Raw genomic sequence first — 23,341 nt, forward strand, 5'->3', positions numbered from 1 at the left:
GCCTGTGATTCACTCAGTACAACAAAACATAGCAGCAGCACCGGAAGACGAGTTAACAAGCAAGCACAGCAGCAGAGCTCAGAAGCAAGACTTTTAAAGGGTCGCAGAGATAACACAGCAGTAGGGCGATTTGCCTTGCAAGCGACATTTCCCCTAAGGTTATCCTATCATGTCATACTATCTCACACACACCTACTTTTATAAGAGTAGTGCTACGTTATGCCTACATTTATGAGCTTCCTCCTCCCCCGACTTAATATCCACGAAGCCCTGAACAACTTCTAGATCAACAAATCAGACTTACAGTGGAAACTGTGCTTGTTTTGGCTTGTGGGAACGCTGCTTAGGGGTCTTGAATGCAAGAGATGAACCAACCAGGCCTTTCTCCAGCCAGCATGAAAAGCAGGCACACGAGTCCTCTTGGGGGGATCACATTTTTTTTTCTCTCCAAAGACCACGGCAGAGCCTTTCTGTGAAGTTCACTCTAGCTGACTTCAACAGTCGCTTTGTGTCACAAGCCACGTAGAGTTGGGCTCCCCCAAGCTATGCAACGCAAAGACAAAAAACATCTGGCGCCGTACGTACTTTTTAAACCTTGTTTGGGGAACAAATCCGTGGAAGGTGGAATTCCTGGGCTAGCAAGAGAATGCATGTGCACCCAACTCCCTAGCTCCAAGCTGAACTCCTAGAAAGCGCTTTGGCCGGCTGGCTTGCTTGCTTGCAATTGCTTGCTTGCTTTTTGGCATCCGTTAAAGCTCCCCCAAAACACTGAGAGCAGCGTCGCGCAGAATCCCAGGGGCGCAAACTTGGAGAACTTGGGCGACTCCAAAGGGGATGTTCTTCTTTATTAAAGGAAGAAGGGGGGGGGGGGCGGAGAGATAGCACCACAGTAGGGCGTTTGCCTTGCAAGAGCAACCCCCGGAGGACGGTGGTTCGAATCCCAGCATCCCAGAAGGCCCCACCCCGTGCCTGCCAGGAGCAATTTCTGAGCGCAGAGCCAGGAGTAATCCGAGAGCCACCGGGTGTGACCCCCCCCCCCAAAAAAAGAAAAGGGATAGGACTGAGGGGGGAACCCCGAGATCCTCCCAGGGTGGGGATGGACACCTCTGCAGCTCCATGGAGGCGAAAGAAGCCAAGTTTGCAAGCCTGTTAGGGATTCGACTTCATTCCAAGTGGGGGACAGAAGGGGGCCGGGAGCGCCCCCAAAGCGAAGGCGATCGCTTGGGGCGGAGCGGGGCGCGCAGGGAGGCGGGGACCCTCAGTGGCCGGCTGCAGGACGGGGCGGGACAGCCAGGCCGCCCGCCCCCGGGTCCCCCACTCCGGCCCGCCCTCCGGCCGCGTCCCCGCCGGCCTGCCGACGTGGCGGGGCGGGACCCGGGACCCGCCCGCGCCCTGCGCTCCCGCGCGCACAAGCCCGCCCGAGCGGTAAGACCCGGCGCCCTCTCCTCTCCTCTCCCCGGCCCTTGCTTGCCCCCGGGCTAGCCGCGCGGGGTGTGGGGGGGACTCCGCCGTCGCGCCTTGGCCCGCTCCCGGTCGAACCCCCTGCCTCGCAGCCGCACGCTGCAAGAACCAGGGCGCGCTGGGGTGGGTCGGATCGGGGGTCCGTGCGGGGCTCGGCCGAGGGCCCCGTTTGTGTGCGGGCGTTTGAGTGTGTGTGTGTGAGTGTGCGCTGCTCCGGGTCCACGCTCATGCACACACCCACACGCCCGCACGCCGGCTCTGCTGCCCTCGGCCCGCGCCAGGAGCCCCCCCAAAAGCAAAGTAGCCCGTCGGGGCACCTTGCAAGTGACCGCTGCGTCCTCGGAGCGCAGGTTGCAGGCTGCAGGGGTCCCCCACCGACGGGGAACGCGGAGGGAGCAGGTCTCTGTTAAGCAGAGAGAGGCCTCCAAACCAGAGATCCCCCCCCCACTTTTCGCCTGGGGGGGGAGTAAGCTTAGTTCAGGATCTGTAAACCCCCCCCCCCATCCTACCCACCCCGTGCCAGCTCATCAGTCTGACCCGCTCTGTTCTGTTACTTCTGCCTGGCCTGCAGGCTTACTTGGCATCACCTTGATCTTTGCTCCCTGCTTGCCCACCCGTCTTCCCCAAATCTGGTATTTCCAACCCCTATCTATCATCAGAGGTGCACCTGAGCTTGGCTGCCTCCCCTCTGCCTCCCACCATGTGAACTGGCATCTGTATGTCTGCCAGACCACCCTACACCCTCTCCGTCTCAGTCTCATCCTCGCTTCCTAGACAACTGGGGGCATGCAAACAGGTAGCCTTTGAAAAATCTGCCTCTTTCCAGCACCAAAAGACCTCGACCAACCTCTGATAGCTGGCAGTGAAACCAGTTTTCTCCCCCTTCCCCTCCTTTCTGCTCTCTCTTCCACAAGTGGTTCTTTTCCTGCTTCACCCAGATCCATTCCAGGCCTGAAAGATCTTTCTTTTCCTTTATCAAAGCCTAGGGAAAGAATCAGATAAGCTTCTTCCACTGTAAGCTTGAAGGGGGAAAAGGGAAACTTTGACTCTGGAACCCGAGGTACAAGTGAGCCAGTACAAAAAGACTTGGAGGTTAGAACTAGCTAGGCCTTTCTAAATCCTGGTAATTTGGGCCAGCTGTTTATAAGACTGGCTTATGGTAAATATTTTTTCCACTAAAATTAATTTTGAACAATATAGTTTAGTCCCCAAAACATCTGAGGTTTGTAAACCAGCTAGATACTTCTTGGTCATGAGTCCTGGAGGAAAGAGTGACATATAGATAAATATTCCTTTCAAATGCAGTAGAAAGCCATACAAAATATTCCATAAAAATTGAAGAAGAAGCAGTTTATTGGAAGGAATAGAAGCAATTTAGGGAAAGTTTCAGAGTCAAATGTAATATCAGACGTCAAGGAGCAAAGCGGGACTGTGCAGACAGGCTGCTTGAGACAGGGCGGCCTGGGCAGAGGAGCCAGGTTGAGAAAAAGGCAAGGAGGTAGGAAGAGTGTGGGCAGCGCTGTCAAGTCTAGAGGGAGTGTTGGTGTGTTAAAAGCTGCAGGGAGGTGGCTTGAGAGTGGAGCTCTGGCAAAGGAGCAGGCAAACGTATTTAAATGTCAAGGTTTTTAGACCAAGGAGCAAATAGAGCCCATCTGTATTTTAGAAAAATACCCAGTGGACTGTGAATATCACCCAGGGAAAAATAAAAAAGAGCGTAGGGTCTGGGTGCATGTATTCGTCATGGTCCATAAGAACAAATTTTTTTTGTTTTTGTTTTTTTGTTTTATTTTTGAGTCACATCCGGCAGCGCTCAGGGGTTACTCCTGGCTCTACGCTCAGAAATCGCTCCTGGCAGGCTCGGGGGACCATATGGGATGCCGGGATTTGAACCACCATCCTTCTGCATGCAAGGCAAATGCCCTACCTCCATGCTATCTCTCCGCTCCTCCCCTTTTTTTCAGAATATTTTTGGTCCTGGCCTTTCCTGGATAAACAGGTTCTTTCAAATGAGGGGGAATTGATATAATTCAGAGTTTTCACCGCCTTCCTTTGTCAGGGAAGGCCATTCAAACCTAAACTTCAGCCACTCCATCATTCCTTAATAAACTGAAGGACATTTCACTATTAAGATTAAGGTTAGGGGCTCACCCTGTCAGTTGAAGATAGTTCTTTCTTTTGAATATCTTTATTGGTTATGGTTTGGGGGGGGCACACTCAGCTCAGGGCTTACTCCTGGCTCTTGCTCAGGGATCACTGCTGGAAGTGCTCGGGGGACTACATGGATGCCAGGGATCAAACCTGGGTCAGCTGAAAGCAAAGCAAGTGCCCTACCCACTGTACTATCTTTCTGGCCTTAACATTGAATAAATTTAGATTGGTGAACAACTCGCTCTCTTGTCCTCTTTATTCTCTGTCATTACGGACTGGTCCAAGTCAGTCCTGCAGGCCAAGTATTTAGAGTCTTTGGTCAGCCTGACATTACAGAGGATGAGACGAGAATGCCAGCAAGGTTGAGTGAAGGAAGAGACAGTGGTTCAGAGTTGGCTCTTACCATCTCGATACCTATGCTACCAGCTATTTTCTTTCTCCAGGCAGCTCTTGGCTCTGCCACATGGACATGCCCACGGAGAGTTTATTCCTGTCATTGGGCATTTGCACAGACCCACTCCTGTCCCGCTAGGCCCAGGAATTGAATCAAAGCCACTTTCATGGTTCTCCTTTGCATGGAGCCCAGTCTAGTTCAGACACAGCTTTCATCTTCCCCGATGTACTTACATCACCATTTAACTGTTTCATGGTAGCGGGAATCGTTTCCTGCACCTTCACTGATCCGGAATCAAATGAAAACAGATGATTGATTTTTCTGCAGTGGAGCAGCCGTGTTTTCTAGTTTAGACTTATTTTTGGAAGTGTGATACGTGGCTGTACCAATACCTAGCCTCGTTCTAGGAGCCTTGGAGGTGATGAATGAATTTACTCATGAAAAACTAACTTATTCCCAGCCTACAAAGGCTCCTTTATATACCCCCTTTCTCTCCTTGGGGTTGCCTAAAGAAGCCGCCTTGTTCGGGGGGCAGAGCCTCTTTAGCTTCAAAGTCACAGAATGGTGCTGCAGTGGTCCATGGTCTACACCATCAATGAGGAAAGGTTTCTAAGTTAGATCAACTGTGGAACATGCAGGTAGAGAAGGGGTGTTCTGGGGCAACACAGTACTGTCCTAGCTCTGCTAGGGCACAGAGAGCTTCTAGATATTAGGACTCAGCTTTTGATTAAAAAAGACAAAATGCCTCTCTCTAGGGGCTGGGGACACATGCTTTGCATGCATAAGGACCCCACATCGCTGGGTCCTAGCATTAAGCCATCCCTCTAGCATCACCAGGAAAGTCTTCCGCATCCCTGAGCACAGCTTGGCAGCAGCCTTTCCCCAAAGTACTACCTCTCTCTCTCTCTCACCATAATAACACCCAAAGTAGATCAGGTCTCCTGGAACAAGGAGATCATTTTTTTTTTAATTTTAAAGTTCAGTCTTGTACCAGGTAGAAGTTACTGTCAATTAGAGATGTTCAATGGGTTAAAAATAGAGTTAAATATTATGCTGATTTTTTTTTTTACTGTCCTAATAGGACTTTTAGTAAAGTCCTAAGTTGCCCATAAATACATTTAAGTGTCAGCTCGGTACCTTACAGCTGGCTTTTTTGAGTATTTCAACTCGTGACTTCGTATGCTTCAAATGCTCAGCAACCACAAAAAAAGGGAGGTCTTGTGGCAGCTAAAATGGACAGACCCAGCCAATTTGGCTTTGAGATGGGTGTAGGTTTCCTCGAAGAGAACCTCCCTGTCTCAAATGACAGCTCTCAGGTGGAGACCTGCCACATCCCACTTGCAGATGAGCCACCACCGGTTCAGTTACACAACTTGTTCATATAAGCTTGATGAAGCCCTCGCTCTTTCTCAGCTTCTATTAAGGAACCCATGTTCCATATGCTCGAAGACCCAGGCTAGGAGAGAATAAAGGTTCTAGAGGCAGGACCCTTCTAACATTCCAGTGAGGCTTTAGCACGCGCCAGCTACCAGCTAGAAGAATCAGAAGAAAAATCTATTCCAATGGCCCATAAATTGCTAAATTCAATGTAATTGTACACCCTGCTCATTGAAAGACAGTAGCAGTGCTATGTTAGTTTTGTCTAGTCCACACATATTAAACACCCTACTTTCATGATATTAATGAAAATGATTTTAATATCACTTATGCTAATCTGGAGTGCTAATCAGAGAAGATGAGAATTGAAACGCTCAAGTGGTAGACTCTCTTAGAGCACCTCTGGGAGTGGCTTTGGGTCCCCAACACTGCTGGGTTTGTGATCCTAAAATATAAAAAGAGTAGCTGGAGAATTAATAAAGGATAGGGCACTTGCTTTCCTGTGGCCAAACAGGTTCAATCCCTGGCACTGCAATCAGTTCCCTGGACAATGCCAGTAGAGATTCTTGAGCACAGAGCTAAGGGTAACCCCTAAGTACTGCCAGATGTAGTCCCCCCAAAAAAACTTAGAAGAGCATAACCAGTTAGAGATGTCTAAAATGCTAACCGAAGACCTTTGCAAAGAATATTCCTCAAAAGGGCACTTCAGGTGCACCAGCCCTCCTAGATCCTAAGTTAGAGCACAGCTGGCTTATACATGGTCCCTTGTTTGTAGCATTGAGCAATGTGGAAACAATACCACATCACATCCAGGGTGAAGAGCATATAGTTTAGTGGCCTTCGTGCTTTTGATTTGCTCACAGGTTTTTAATCTCATATTCCTACACATAGAAAAGGGAAATTGTTTGGAACATCTTATCCAAATTAGTGATATAAGATTTTCTTATTACTTTCAAAAAAAGAGAGATATCAGAGTGCCAGTGCCAGCTACTGATAAGCAAACCTGGGAATAAATGATGTTGAAGTATTTTGCATTCATGAACCCATGTTCCATCCGCTCTAAGTCCCAGGCAAGGATAGAATAAAGGGAGACAGAGAACTCTTTCTGCTTAGTAATCGAGCAACCTTCTAAGCCAAAACCCAGCAAATAGTGTTTTTGTTTTTGTTTTTGTTTTTGCAGGGGTGGATTGACCCACATTCAGCAGTTCTCACAGGCTACTCCTGTCAGTCCTCAGGGGACCTTATGCAGTATCAGGGATTGAACCAGGGTCAGTCATATGCAAGGCAAGCACATTAACCCTTATATTATCTCTGTGAATCAAAAATTGTTTTAGAAAAGGGCTCCACAGTAAATATTTGAGACTCTGCATTTTCTATGGCCATATAACCTCTAACACAACTTTTCTAGCTCTGGTAGGATTCAAGAGAAGCCACTGGTGATACATAAACAGATAAGCATGTCCATGTCCCACTTACATTTTTTCATATATTTTTTATTTATTTAAATAAAATATATCATATAATTGAGATAATTGGTCATAATACATTTGTTTCAGGAAGAACAAAATCAAAGCTATTTTAAAAATAGAGAAACTAACGAGATGGAAGAGAAAGAAAAGGTTCAGTAGCAAGTATATTTTTGAAAATCGTTGACTCACCAATTAACTCATTAAAGGCCTGACAGAAGGTTTAATAAGATTTTCTTCTTTTTTTTAAGGATAAAATTAAAGAAATACAGTAAAAATGATGTTAGAGTGGCAATTGTTGTTTGCATAGGCCCAGCAAAATGTCCCACTTGCATTTTATGTATCAAAACAAACTTGGATAAAGTTCACCACCTTTCATCTTTACCAGTTCTGATACAGAGGTTTGCACAAACATTACATATGCATCCAAATGCCAATTGCTTTAAATACCCTCCCTCCAACCCATATCTCCCCCATAATCCATAACTGCTTACCCTTTATTCCTACGACCCTCTAATATTCTCTACTGTTTTAACTAGGTTGGACTATATTAATTAACAAATCATCTCCAAACCTGAATATTGAAACTTAATAAGTTACACCTAGAAAAGTATGCTTGGGCTTTTCTGGGATTTTGTTTGTTTGGCTTGGTGTTTTGTTTTTTTTCACCTGTATACTTGTTTGCAGGAATGTTATCACTAAACTCTATTTTTACAGATTTTTGTTTAAAAAATTATTCTACTTCAGTTAACTAGGAGATGGAGGAATAAAAACAAACCATAAAGAGCTAGTACAAGAGCTAATAAGGGATTGCACACAATCAACCCAGGTTGATCTCTGTCACTATATATGGTACCTTGATACTTCCAGGAGTGATTCCTGAGCAGAGAGTCAGGAGAAAGAGCTCTGGGCTTGCCCCACACACACAATGCACATAACACACACACACACACACACACACACACACACACACACACACACACACACAATGGGCATTATTTGGAAGTACTTGCTGTCAGGTAGCTCTTGAACAGTGAATAGTATTATGGCAGTTTCTATTTGCTTTCATCTCAAATTGCATTTAAATTTTAAATCTCTATAAACTAGTTTAAGTTCAAGACATGTATTTCTTGGGGCTGGAGAGATAGCATGGAGGTAGGGCATTTGCCTTACATGCAGAAGGACGGTGGTTCGAATCCCGGCATCCCATATGGTCCCCTGAGCCTGCCAGGAGCAATTTCTGAGTGTAGAGCCAGAGTAAACCCTGAGTGCTGCCGCATGCGACCCAAAAATCCAAAAAAAAAAAAGACACATATTTCTTGAACTTTCCACCTTGCTCAAGAAACTATTAGGTGTTATGTAAAATATGAAAATAAAGCAAGGAAGAGCCTCTGTAACATCAAAGAATTTATTAGAAAACAAGAAAACACTCAGCTTGTATCAAAGTGTATGTATTATTACTGTCAAGAGGAGAAATGCAAAATACTCTGGAAGTTCAGAAAAAAAAATTCTATCCAGTTGGGAAGAACAAAGAGTGGAGAAGGTAGTTATTTCAACTGGGCCTCAGTTGAAATATGTAAAAAGCAGCATATTGTGGCAGGAGAGCTAGTACAGTGGGTAGGGTGCCAATGGCCAATCAGGGTTTGATCCTCACCACTCCACATGGTCCCTCAAGTACCAAAAGTGATTACTGAGCACAGAGCCAGGAGTAGACATTTAAACACTACTAGATGTGGCCCCCAAACTAACAAATAACAACCCCCCCAAAGCAATAGATTGCCAAATACTCCCTGAGAATCTTTTTTTTTTTTTTTTTTTTTTTTTGGTTTTTGGTTTTTGGGCCATACCCGGCGTTGCTCAGGGGTTACTCCTGGCTGTCTGCTCAGAAATAGCTCCCGGCAGGCACGGGGGACCATATGGGACACCGGGATTCGAACCAACCACCTTTGGTCCTGAATTGGCTGCTTGCAAGGCAAACGCCACTGTACTATCTCTCCGGGCCTTCCCTGAGAATCTTTTATGCATATTGAGCATTGTAGAGATACTAACATATCCTTGAAGGTTTTGAAAGTGATTGTACTTCAGCAGTAGAGCACTTCCCTTCCATGTGTGAACCTTGGGTTTGATCTCTTACCACATACTCCGGAGGTCTAGAAAGGCAACACAAGAGATAAGCCTGGTAAGATCAGAGCACCAAGGTCTTTGGATACCAGCCGAAGAGTGTGGACTCCTGAGGAGTCCATGGACATTCCTGAGGCTGTGTGAGCAGAAAACAATTTTATTAACACACTGATGGGAAAAATGGGAAGTGAGAAGGAGAGCATAAAAGAGGAGATATCTGGTATTGAAATCAGCATTTGCTACACTGAGCAATTGATCGATTGTGATGGTAAGTTAAAGTCAGGGCACAGATCTTGATCTAGAAATTGTTTTGGTAATGTTTATCGGGGTACTGTGATTTATAATACTATCTATGCTGGTTTCACGTTTACATGATTTCAATACTACATCCACTCCCAGAGAATTCACTTGCCTCTCCCAAAGAATTCACTTGCCTCCACCAGTGTCTCCAAGGTACCTCTCATTACATCTTCTTCCCAAATTTGGTTCTGGGGCCAACTTGTAAGTTCTGCTGTACTTGGTCGTTTGTTGTTCACCCACTGTGCACCTTTAAATCCCATATATGAGAGAATCTTCCTCTGACTGTATTCAGAATGATACCCATTAGTCCCATCCATGTCATGGCACATTGCATGATTGTGTCCTTTATTATAGCTGAATAATATCCCATTGTATGTATGTATGAATGTATGTATGTATGTATGTATGTAGGTAGGTAGGTAGGTAGGTAGGTAGGTAGGTAGGTAGATAAATCAGTCTCATAACTTTTTTTTTTTTTTTTTTTTTTTGCTTTTTGGGCCACACCCAGTGACACCCAGGAGTTACTCCTGGTTATGTGCTCAGAAATTGTGCCTGGCTTGGGAGATCATATAGGACATCAGGGGATCGAACCGCGGTCCGTCCTAGGTTAGCTGTGTGCAAGGCAAATGCCCTACTGCTTGCACCACCGCTCCAGTCTCACAACTTTTTGATTCATTTGTGGTTGAGCATTTGGGCTATTTCCTTATCTTGACTACTACTAAGTGCTACTGTGAACATAGGTTTTGTATATATCCTTTCAAATTAACTTTTTTCGTGTTAGCAGAGATGACATTTAGTGGTATCACTGGATCTTATAAGAGTTCTATTCCTTTTTTTCTTTGAGAGATCTCCATATTGCTTTCCATAGAGGGTAAGCCATTTTGATTCCCATTAATAGTAAATTTCTTTCTCATCACAACCACAACACTGGCTGTTTCCATACTTTTTATTATATGTCATTCTCATTGTTGTGAGATAATAGCTTAGTTATTATTATCATTTCTCTAATCACAGGTGACTGTGAACACTTTTTCATTTGTCTATTGGTTATTTGTATGTCTTCTTTGGGGAACTGTTTGTCTCCCCATTTTTGGATGGGTTTATTGAATTTGTTGTTGTTGTTGATGCTCTGTAGATTTTAGATATTAGCCCTTTATCTGAGGTATTATGTGCAAGTATTTTGTCCCATTCTGTAGGGTGTCTTTTTACTTAAGCTTGAGTTTCTTTTGCTGGGTAGAAACTTTTTAATTAGATGTAATCTCACTTGTTTATTTTTGTTTTTGTTTTTTATCTTCTGGGATTGTCTAATTGAAAATGCCTCTATTTCCTGGAATATTCTGCCAGTGTTTTCCCTGGTGTATTTTATGGACTCCTGTATACTCTTTTTTTATTATTACTTTTTTTTTGTTTTGTGTTTTATTAAAACACCTTGATTACAAACATGAATGTGGTTTGGTTTCAATCATGTAAAGAACACCCCCCATCACCAGTGCAACATTCCCAATAACAGTGTCCCGAATCTCCCTCCTCCCCACCCCACCCCTGCCTGTACTCTAGACAGGCTTTCTATTTCCCTCATACATTCTCATTGTTAGGATAGTTCACAATGTAGTTATTTCTCTAACTAAACTCATCACTCTTTGTGGTGAGCTTCATGAGGTGAGCTGTAACTTCAGCCCTCCTCTCTTTTGTCTCTGAAAATTATTATTGCAAGAATGTCTTTCATTTTTCTTAAAACTCATAGATGAGTGAGACTATTCTTTGTCTTTCTCTCTCTCTGACTTATTTCACTCAGCATAATAGATTCCATGTACATCCATGTATAGGAAAATTTCATGACTTCATCTCTCTTGACAGCTGCATAATATTCCATTGTGTATATGTACCACAGTTTCTTTAGCCATTCATCTGTTGAAGGTCATCTTGGTTGTTTTCAGAGACTCTTGTATACTCTTGATGTCATTAATCCACTTTAATGTGTGTGTGTGTGTGTGTGTGTGTGAATGATGTAAGATACAAGATACATTTCAAATTTCACTTTTTCACATGTGGCTATTCAGATTTCCCAGTACCATTTGCTAAAGAGACTTCCTTTTCTTTACTTTCTGTACTGAACTACTTTGTTATAGAAGTACTGCCCATAAATCTGGGGAATTAGTAATGAATCCTTAGTCTATACTATGAATCTGCAGGTCTGTCTTTATTGTAGTACCATGCAGTTTTGATTATTATAGTTTAGTGGGATATGCAATGCCACTCACCCTTTTGTCTTTTCTTTCCTTAGAATTGCTTTGTCTATTTGAGTTTTATGGTTTCATATAAGTTTTAATAGAATTTGTTCAAAGTTTTTTTTTTCTTTTTTTTCTTTTTTGGTTTTTGGGCCACACCCGGCAGTGCTCAAGGGTTACTCCTGGCTGTCTGCTCAGAAATAGCTTCTGGCAGGCACGGGGGACCATATGGGACACCGGGATTTGAATCAACCACCTTTGGTCCTGGATCGGCTGCTTGCAGGGCAAATGCCGCTGTGCTATCTCTCCGGGCCCATTGTTCCGAGTTTTTGAGAAATAAATTTGGAATTTTAATAGGCATGGCATTGAATTTGTATAAAGCTTTGGATACAAAGATCATTTCAACATGTGCATTCTTCCAACCCATGAACAGGGAATATTTTTCTATTTCCTGGTGACTTCTATTTCTTTTAGCAGTGATTTATAATTTTCAGTATTTTACTTCCTTTCTGATTCCTAGGTTGTTGATGCTCTTGAAATCTACTTTGAGGAGATTAGCTTTTTCTGGGGCAGGGGGGAGTTGGGTTACAGCCGGCAGCACTAAGGGGTTACTCCTGGCTCTGTGCTCAGAAATTGCTCCTGGCAGGCTTGGGGGACCATTTGGGATGCCGGGATTTGAATCACCGTCCGTCTGCATGCAAAGCAAATGCCCTACCTCTATGCTATCTCTCTGGCCCCCTAGCTTTTCAATTTTCTTTCAGTTCAGCATTTGCCATTCTACATGATATCAGTGATTTTAAAATAATTGTTTTCTGTTGTATAGCTTCCTAGTGACTACACACCTCAGTTGACTTAATACTTCACTTCTTTCTTTTTTACACTTCACCCTTATATTTTTCTCTGTAAACTATAAACTAATTAGTAGTTAATACCCAATAAAGCATACATATAAAGTTCTCGGGCATTTTCTATGCACATGTTCATATTGTTATAATTAGAAAATTAGGTTAATTTCACAAATAAAATAATTTTCTTAGTTCCCATATGGATATCTAGCTCTCTACATGCCAAGTAAGAGATCCATGGAAATTTAAAGATACTATAGGTTTGTATTCATTTCTAATTGCTACTTTAAGAAATTACAACAAACTTGGTGATTTATGACAATGCATATTTATTTTCCTATAGCTCTGGAAGCCAGAAATTTAGGTGTTTGCAGGGCTGTTTCCTTAAATCTGAAGGGAGGATGATTTTTTCTTGATCTTTTTTTATATCTAGCGGCCATGTGTATTCTTTGACTTATATAGTTCCTCCCTTTATCTTTAAAGTCTGTCACTCAATTTCTGCCTCAGTCTTCATACACATTTCCCTGTTTTAACCAAATCTCTCCATATTTCTGTCTGATAAAAGCATTTGTGATTTCATTGAATGTCCACCAAGATAATCCAAAATAATCTTCCTCTCTGCAGCCTTGAATTTAATCACTTTCACCATATCTCATAGTTACCATATAAGGTAACATTCACAGGTGTCTGGGAAACAAATATCTTGGTGGATCATTATTCAGCCCCTCTAAAGTCACATGAAATTTCTTACTGTATAAAGGAAGATGATCAGATTTAATGTAGGAGTTTGACTTAAGTGTAACAATTCAAATTAAAGCATAATGTGTTCATGGTTATTATCTTGACAGATATTAAAATGTCTGACGATGCCAGTGACACCCTAGCCACAGAAGACAAAACAGAAACGACCAAGATGCCCAGTAGTAATTCTTCTGCTCAAGAGGCAGGAGAGCATAGTGATTCGGCTGTAACTGAAAGTGAACCAATGTTGGCTGACCCTGGAGTCGCACTTGACAATGCAGCTACAGAGGGTGCTGAACTTGCTGACTCTGTGAATGCTAAGCAACCCAGAGACCCTGGTGCCAGGGAGCCCCCCTACAATGGAGAAGAGCCTGAGGATGACCTGGTTGAGTGCATTGACTCCGTCAGCCTGGAGACAGAACCAGGATCTGAAATACCCCTGAAAGAACAGAATAATCTGGTAGGAGTAGTTCATTCTTGTCCATTCAATCTTATTCTTTCTAATATTTATATACACAGCTTTATATCCAGCATTGAAGGTGAGGATGTGGTTTTAGAATATAGTAACATCACTGCTGTCATCCACATGTGTTGTATGGTGAGAAGGCTTGTTGAGAGTAATTAGTCTTTATAGTATCCTCACTTTGATCATTGCTTTCTTAACAATAACAATTATTGATGCATTAATTATAACACATAATGTGTATAATACATTTATTCTGTATCCAGACATTCTGTTAGAACTTTATGTTATATAATTCACTCCTTACAGTAGTTTTTGGGCTGGAGAAAAAGGTCAGGAAATACTATATATGCAGCAGACCCTTGTTTGGTCCCCAGCAACATGATCCCCTAAAAACCACTAGGAGTGACCCCTGAGCACAGAGCCAGAAATAACCCCTAAGCATAACCAGCTGTGATCTCAAATCAAGTCAAATAAAGAATTGTGGTCAGGGATATTACATTGGAGACAAGGGCACATGCCCTGCATGAACAAATATAGCATTTGATCCTTGCATTGCACAAACTCCAAAGCTCTAGAAGGCCCCCAGCACTGCGATGGTGGTCATGGTGGTTCCAGAACCATATCCCTGAGCCCTTGCATTGAACTATGTGGTGCAATTGGCAGATATCTCCAGGACTGTTCCCTGCAGCCACCTGAGAACTGCTTGAGAGTTCTCAGGTCACTTGGGAGACACCCACCACCATCACCACCACCTCAAAAAAAAATAAAAACAAAGAATTTGCACATCATGACCACCAGCTATCCTTCTGACTCTTTCATTGCAAAGCAATTTTCTCATTCTCCTTTTTTTAATTTTTGGAAATTTGGGGCCATACCTGGTGACACTCCTGGCTATGCGCTCCCGACTTGGGGGACCATATGTAATGCCAGGAGATTCTGACCCATCCTGGGTCAGCCATGTGTAAGACAAACGCCCTACCACTGCATCATCGCTCCAGCCCCAAAAGCAGTTTTCTTGTGTACCATTTCCTGGAAAGGGTGCTGGGAATGTTGTAAGATAAGATGGGGAGGGGGTAGGGTTATAGAATGGCAGATCCAACATTTCCTTGCAAGCAGCTGACCTGATTTCAATCCTTGGCATCCCATATGATCCTCCAAATCCACCAGGAATAATTGCTGAATGCAAAGCCAGAATTAAATCCCAAACACCTCCAGGTATAGTTGAAAAAACAAAAACAAAAGATAAGATGAGAAGGAGATTGTGTTACCTACCCCTTGAAAGTATAACCAAAATATCAATAAGAAAAAAAAGATAAGATGAGAAAGGAGCTGTGTTGGAATAAAATAAACACTTATTTTTCAGGGATGTTGTGAAAAGTCTTTAAGGACCAGCGGGGAATCTGAATCAGACATGCTAAACATACACACTTAAATTTGTTTGTAAGTCCTGGAGTTCACAGAGCCCTCTAGGGACCCTCTCTGGAGTTAAGAACTAGAACAGAGGCTCTCAACTTTAGTTAAATATTTCAACCACCAGAAGAGCATTTAAAAATATTGATGCCAGGGTCTATATTCTCTGGATTCTCCAGAGAACCATTATGTATATAATAAGAACTTGGGAGGCTGGAATGATAGTATACAGTGTGTACTTACAAGGCAAGGTACTTACTTGCCTTGACTAGGCTGACCCTGGTTCATTCCCTGCGTTTCATATGTACAGGAGTGATTCCTAAGCACAAAGCCAGGAATGACCTCTGAGCATCACAGGGTGTGACCCAAAAATAGGAAGGAAGAAAGGGAGGGAGTGAGGAAAGGAGAGAGAGAGAGAGAGAGAGAGAGAGAGAGAGAGAGAGAGAGAAGGGAGGAGTGAACTTGGCTTGCATAATTATGAAAGCTGAGATGTCCAGACAGCCACCATTGGAGAGAGAGAGAGAGAGAGAGAGAGAGAGAGAGAGAGAGAGAGAGAGAGAGAGAGAGAGAGAGAGAGAGAAGGGAGGAGTGAACTTGGCTTGCATAATTATGAAAGCTGAGATGTCCAGACAGCCACCATTGGAAGATAGAGATTTAAGGCAGTCAAGTCGTGTAGTTCTGGTCCAGATACACTGGCCTAAGAACCACAGTTGTTTAGGATTTAAATTCTAATCCAAGTTCAAGAGAAGACCAATGTCTCAGCTCACAGCAGACAGGCAGAAGATTTTCCTTCTTATTTAGGCAGCTTTTTTTTTTTAAATGTAACCATTCCTTTAGCTGATTGGATTGAATGTCACCACTCCACCCCCCCCCCCAACCCCAATTGAGGACAGTTGTTTTGCGCTACACAAATTCAAATGGCCAGAGAGAGCACAGCAGATAGGGCACTTGCATGCAGCTGACCTGGTTTTGATCTCCAGTATCCCATTCCCCAGTGCAGAGTTCGAACTAACCCCTGTGCACATCTGAGTGTGGCCCAAAAGCGAATAAACAAACAAGCAAACAAAAGTGCCTTTCCAGACACAACCAAAATGATATTTGAACAATAACTGGACTTTTTGTAACCCAGTCAAGTTGACATGACATTAGCTATGATGTGACATTGTCCTAGAACCAAGAATTTTAATATTCAGGCACAGTGCTTTTTTATTTTTTGTTTTTGTTTTGTTTTGTTTTTTAAAGCTACCCAGGCAGTTCCAGATCAAGTAGATTGAGAATAACTGCTCCAGACTAAAGCATCATCAGATTCCCATTTAGTTGCTCTGTCTTGGGCTCTTTCTGTATCTCTCTGGCTCTGAAATTTTGTGATGCTAAGATATTACTTCAGAAACATTTAGAACTTGCTACTTCTCTATTCAAGGAGCCATGACTTTCGATTTTTGTTAGAAATACTCTTGTTAATAAATACCTGTGTTCATCAAAAAAAATTCTCTTAGTCACACATTCTGATCTAAAATACTTTTTCAAACCACACAAGTCTATCTATTCCAAGTGAATTTACTCCTGAAGCACAGATCAGCAGTCCAATTTCAGACTCTTAATAATTAGGACCAGATGGTTAATAATGTCAATACAATAAGAAGTCAGCATGTTTTCACCACATCTGCTTTCTTCAATTTTTCAAGCATATTGAATGAACCTGGTACTTGAAAGCGCTTGATTAAATTCTGTAAAGCTACAGGGGTAAAACCAATTAAAACAATACTGATAGCTTTTCAAGTGCTGTGATAATGCTAATATTTCCACTAACCAAGCACTACTATAGAGTCTGGATAAAATGACAAATGTGGACATAGAATTAGGATATTGGCCAGGAACCCAACCAGAGTCAAGGTATGAGAGCCACATTGGCAAGTGTCTGTCCTGAGAATTCTGAGTATCTGTCTTGAACCCCCCCCCCCACACACACACACTCCCCATGTCCCACAAGGATCATGGAGGAAGAGTTGTCTCTTTCAGCTAGGTCATAGTCAAACTCTTCCAACATGGGCTAATATGGTCTCTCTTTATTTTTATTTGTTTTCGTTTTTATTTTGGAGCCACATCTAGTGATATGAAGGGGTGTTCAAGGGAACATATGGTATGCTTGGGTTCAATCCTAGGGTAGCTGCATACAAAGCAAGTGCCTTATCCGCTGTACTATTGCTTTGACTCCTGCTCTCTTTCTGTGGATGAATTGAAATGGAATTCTACTCACTTTCTTGGTAACCTCTTTTTTTTTTCTATTATACTTTAGGCAATAATAGTATTCAGGTTTCTGGTATTGATGTACAAAGTTACCGTATATCTCCATCATCAAAATGCCCATGACCCAGTTCCCTATTCCTGTGTCACCTCCAGCTCAATGTTCCTTCTCTCCTGTCCTGTCCCCATCAAATTTTGATCGACAGTTACGGTTTGGGTACATACTGTTATCTCCTTTCCCAGCATCCTTTTATTCCAGACACTCCAAACTATGTTCTTATGTTATTTCCAGTCAGCTAGTCTATTCCTTCATCCCTTGCCCCAAAGCCCACACAAACAAATTTGGTACCCTATCATCTAAAGTTAGTGCTTCATCTTTGAGTCTTACTCATTTGTTCTGTGTTATTTACTGTGTGGGGATACTTAGAAGATCCCTTTTGCAGTGATGAGAACAAGTCCCTTCCTGTTGCTTCAAAATAGAACAGATTCTTTGAAGACTCATGAATAACTAACAGGTTTGAGGAATGAAAGGTTGTAGGGCAGACAGCATAACTGAAAAGTCTTTTTGACTTCAGGCACATCTAAACTTACAAGGAATTTTGCCTCTTTTATAATTTCTGTGGGACAATATCTATGATTTAAAAACCTACCAGCCCCTGAAACATGCATGTCATAATGCAATGTTATTTCCACAACAGCAAATCCTCAACCCCCCAAAATACTGACAGAAAAGCCTTTGAGAAACTATAAATTAGAATCTTCAAAGACATAATTGATTTTGTGATAATGTATTTAGGTATATCTGTGTTTCTCTAAGTGACTTATATATACACGATTTCTATTTATCTAATTCCTGAAAACCCACACTGAAAACATCACCTCTGTCCCCGGTCAGCATGGTAGCTGCAATTTGGCAGATAGGCTGGGTGACAAGGAGAAAGCCAGAAAGCAGGAGATAGAAGTCAGAGGCACTCCCTATGCTCAATTGATACCTGTGCTTTAAGGGATGAGATGCTCAGGCATTGTTGGTCTGGGGAACTGTTTCTATTGCATCCTTACTGTTTTATTTTAATAATACATTTAATTACAAACATGATTACAAACATGTTTGTAGTTGAGTTTCAGTCATGAAAAGAACACCCCCTTTTACCAGTGCAACATTCCCACCACCTCCCCTCATCTCCCTTCTTCCCACCCCTGCTTGTATTTGCATTCTTTCTAACATACAGTCTGAAAACCTTTGAGTTGAGCCTTTTTGCAGAATGAACCCTACAACATCCATGTAAAATGGCCTCTAGCCTGACTTGAATGTTGGAGTTTGGCCCAGATATTCCAAAGACCCATGATGCCCATCATTGTATAATCTAGTATGTCTATAGTCTATTTAGGGAAAGCAGTGTTGCATGGCAGCAGTTATGGTACATCCAATAGTACTAGATTGGACAAGTTCAGTACAACTTTAGATGGCCCTCTTAAATCAGCCCTAAGAAAGCACGAAAGGATTGACTCAATTTAGATGTTTTTCTGGGAGGCACACCCAGCAAAGTTCAGGGGGTACACAGTGCTCAGGAATCTTTCCCAATGGGAAATGTGGTGCCTGGGACTAAATCTATGATGCCTACATAAGAAATTTGCACTCCAGCCAATTGAGCTATCTCCCCAGCCCACCAGAGATAAAATTTTCTTGCTTTAAGTCTGGTATCAGGAAACCATAATAGTTCCTCCAAGTTCAGAGTTAAACATAATCCATTTAACACAAAGCAACATTCTTTGTATTATGTAAAGATAGGAAGAAGTTCTAAAATTTATTTGCTACTTACAGATTCTGAACAGTTTTGTTTTTGTTTGTTTGTTTGTTTGTTTTTGTTTTTGGAACTATTTAGTGATTCTTAGGACTTTCTCCTGGCTCTTACTTAGGGATCACAGTTGATGGTGCTCAGGGTACTGAGTGCTGTGATACTGGGGGTGGAACTCATGCTGGCCTCATGAAAGGCAAGTGCCATGCCCACTATACCATCTCTCTGCTCACCAGATCTTGAATACCTTTTAATCTAGCTCTTGGAAATATTTAGAATGCTAGTTAACAGTCTAACTCGAATCAATTAGAACACATTTCTGCAATGCAATATTCTAATTTGCAAAATATCTGGTGTTAATGGAGAAATAGATAATACAAGTGCTTAATAACTGTCTCGGGACTTTCCTGATTAGAATGTCCTGACCACCTTGTACCATGCATATTTTATTGGAATGCTGCTGCATGTGACTAGCTAACTCTAAGGAGCTTTGACAATATTGCAATATGTTTATAGAAACTTGCTGAAGTCAAGTCATGATTTGACTGCTGGGGAGCAAAATATTAGGCTTATAAGTTAGGGCAGGAAAGTCAAGCGAAGGGAGTATTTTTAGACTATCATTGTGGTTAAGCTTCAGATAGTACCAAGAGATCAAAAAATAAAATGATTACTGTGAGTCCTCAAGGATGCCACTGTGACCACCATGCAAATGATTTCCAGAAGTCTGAGCCAGTGACATTGGAGAATTACTGTGCTGGATCGAGTGAATGGGGCAAAGGGAGCAGGCGAATAAAGAATTCACCTTTTCTGAAAGGTGAAGAAGACAGGTTGGGAGCAGAAACTGAATGAGATTGAAAGAAACATTTTACAGCTGTGATTTTCATTTATTTGAGGTGAAGAATTTAATATGGGGCAGTATCTGTTAAAGAGAGTAAATTTGAAAGCCAGGAAAGAAAAGAAAACCAACCTCTTGGGTCCAGAGTTCAGTTGAAGGTGATAACTATAGGGAAGATGAAGATATTTCCATATTGGAGAGAAAGAAGAAAAGATTAATTGGATGCAGGAAAGTTGGATATGTTTTTAGGTAGGTTTTCATATAGGTAAGAGTATGTTTTGTGCAGTAAAAGAACTACCTATACTTTTAGTTTGATTAAAATAAACCAAATTAACCAATGTTCAATTGCTTTTTTTCCTCCTCCTCCTCTTCTACTTCTTACTTCTTCTTCTCCTTTTCTCCTCCTCCTCCTCCTCCTCTTCTTCTTCTTCTTCTTCTTCTTCTTCTTCTTCTTCTTCTTCTTCTTCTTCTTCTTCCTCTTCCTCCTCCTCCTCCTTCTCCTCCTCCTCCTCCTCCTCCTCCTTCTTCTTCCATTTGAGCCATACCCAGCTGTGTTCAGGCTATATTGCTGGTTCCCTGTTCATGAATAACCCTAAAATGCTCAAGAAACTATATGCTTTTCCAGGGATGAAACCAGGGTCAGCCTCATTGCAAAGCAAGTGCCATTACCCCTGTACTATCTCACTAACCTGAAAGTGTTCAATTTCATAAGATTACAAATTCACAAATTCATTTCACATTCTCTGTTATACTCATGTCCCAAATCCTACTAAAGTATAGACTTTGGAAGTCTAGCAAAATTAAACATGTACTTTCAATGTGCTTTTAATTAATATCTGTTCTTTTTCATCAAAATAAATACATTTCAAATATTTTCAAATTGCATCTGTAAATTTGATCTATTTCATTTAGAGGCCTTTTTTTTTTTTACTTACTCAAAGACTTGCTGATGCCTGAAAAATTGTTTTACATTATTGAATTAAGCTTATTATTGGTAATATTTGAACTTAAACCAGAAGTCTAACAATTCAATTATTCATTTAAAATTGATTTTCAAAATTATTTACTTACCATAATAAATTGTATTGGTTAAACAGTAGTGTAGAAAAGACCAACTATTTACAAACATATTCATAGAGTGACTTTAGCCATTTCAATCTCTGTATATTATATTTTAGTATTTCCAGTGTCGAATGATTCATCCTTTCAAAGGTAGAATATGATCTGGAATTGACTAAGGCATTTTTCAAGCAAATATTTTAACAGAGATGCAGGCAATCCAACCACTGAACCCATTTTTATCAGAGTGGGTCACAGCTAGTGGTGCTCAGGGAACGTGGTGCTGGGATTAGCTGCATATAAGACAAGACTCTAAACTCCAGATATGGGACCCTTTTTTTGAACAATTATTCCATGAGTTACTAAGCTTAAATTTTACTTTTCTTTTTTTTTTCTTTTTTTTTTTTTTTTTTTTTTAGTTTTTGGGTCACACTCAGCGGTGCTCAGGGGTTACTCCTGGCTGTCTGCTCAGAAATAGCTCCTGGCAGGCACGGGGGACCATATGGGACACCGGGATTCAAACCAACCACCTTTGGTCCTGGATCGGCTGCTTGCAAGGCAAACGCCGCTGTGCTATCTCTCCGGGCCCTTAAAATTTACTTTTCAAGGATCCGAAGTGGTGGCGCAAGCAGTAAGGCATCTGCCTTGTGCACACTAACCTAGGGTGGACTATGGTTCGATCCCTTGGCGTCCTATATGGTCCCCCAGCCAGGAGTGATTTCTGAGTGCATAGCCAGGAGTAACCCCTGAGCATTACCAGGTGCTGTTGAAAAACCAAAAAAAAAAAAAAATTGTCAAGTACCAGTTTTCCAGTTCCATCATTCATGTCTCTAAATGAACTTCGTACATAGTATCTGATTCTTTTTTTTTTTTTTTTGGTTTTTGAGGCCACACCCATTTGATGCTCAGGGGTTACTCCTGGCTAAGCACTCAGAAATTGCACCTGGCTTGGGGGGGACCATATGGGATGCTGGGGGATTGAACCGCGGTCTTTCCTTGGCTAGCACTTGCAAGGCCTTACCTCTAGCACTACCTCGCCGGCCCCAGTATCTGATTCTTGATCTACTCAAGTAAATAGGACAACCAGCTTCATCTTTGATTTTTATAAGTATGAATACTTTTTCTAAGTATTAAAATCTTCTGTAATAGAAAATTTCTGTCGCATAATGCCTTTGCTTGCTCTAGCCTAAAATAGACATATCTCCTATTTAATTCCTTAAATGGCATATCAGACATGCAAATATATTCTATTTTAAAGAATTTGAAATTGTTCTTAAAAGTTCTATTTTAAGAAATTTAAACTTGATGGAATGTTGCTCTTTCCTATGCAGAGAACCATACAGTTATAGCTGTTGATGTGATCAGCAGTTGAGGTTATTATTTTCCTAGCTTTACTTAAACATTATGGTTTACAAAATTAGTTAATTTTGCCTTAATATTATTTATTCAGGCATTCAGTATTCCAGCAACAATTCATCCACCAGGTTGATCTTCCTTCCATCATTGTTCCCAGTTTCCTACCCACCCTCTAAGCCAGCACAAAATAATTTATTTTGTATTTCTTCTATTGCTACATCCAAATGGTAATTGGAATTATCAAATTCAGTAAAAGACAATTTATGAAAATTGTTATATTATGATAGTGGTATTTGTCCTTGCCTGAGGATTTGTTGAGCTGATGTGAGTTGAATATTCTCTGTTACTGTTTTCACTCCTTGAGCTTAGTGGGTTTCTATGCTTTTTTTCCCCATCTAATTTGCTGTGCTCCTACTGGGCTGCCAGGATTATGGAATTTGGAGGCTGTCCATTCACATACTGACAAGGCACCAGAGTTTTCAATCCAGCCAGTGTACCTGGCTGGGAGTTTCATTGGCTTAGTGTGCCTTCCAAGATTTGTTCTTCAGTTGCACTTTTGATATCTTTTTGATCAAGCTGAGTCTGGTTTGCTGTTTATAGCAAACAAGATGAGGTCATTACCCTTGAGAGTCCAAGGAGAGAACCAGGAAGTTGAGAGTTCTCCAATGGTTTCTGTTTTCTATCCGAATTAGGATGTCAATTTCTATAGTAAGGAAGTAGAAGTTATGTGGGGTGAGGAAAAGAGAGCAAGCCTTAAATGATCACATTTGATCGTGGAAGATCTGAGTTGATTCAGGCTGCCTACTTTGTAGCTGCATATCTGTGTGATGTAAAAGCCATTACAAATGAGTACGAGAGTCATGATGAGGGGCCGGCGAGGTGGCGCTAGAGGTAAGGTGTCTGCCTTGCAAGCGCTTGCCAAGGAAGGACCACAGTTCGATTCCCCGGCGTCCCATATGGTCTCCCCAAGCCAGGGGCAATTTCTGAGTGCTGGGTGTGGCCCGAAAAAACAAAAACATAAAAAAAGAGTCATGATGAAATATATTTATATAATTCATGTTGAAATTGGAGCTAGTATGATTTTTATGTTAAAT

General features: G+C 41.9%; 1 protein-coding gene across 1 annotated transcript in view; it reads left to right on the forward strand.

The window, feature by feature from the left end:
• Window positions 1-1,380: 1,380 nt before the first annotated feature.
• The window catches only part of FAM114A1 (family with sequence similarity 114 member A1), a 78,962-nt gene continuing 57,001 nt past the window's right edge, over window positions 1,381-23,341 (forward strand). Inside the window, exons 1-2 of the mRNA XM_049790146.1 lie at window positions 1,381-1,425; window positions 13,189-13,541. Of these exons, the coding sequence (XP_049646103.1) occupies window positions 13,197-13,541 (345 nt within the window). The 5' untranslated portion in view covers window positions 1,381-1,425; window positions 13,189-13,196. The remainder of the gene's footprint in view (window positions 1,426-13,188; window positions 13,542-23,341) is intronic.

Source organism: Suncus etruscus, chromosome 16 (assembly GCF_024139225.1).
Source record: "Suncus etruscus isolate mSunEtr1 chromosome 16, mSunEtr1.pri.cur, whole genome shotgun sequence".
NCBI classification, from domain to species: domain Eukaryota; kingdom Metazoa; phylum Chordata; class Mammalia; order Eulipotyphla; family Soricidae; genus Suncus; species Suncus etruscus.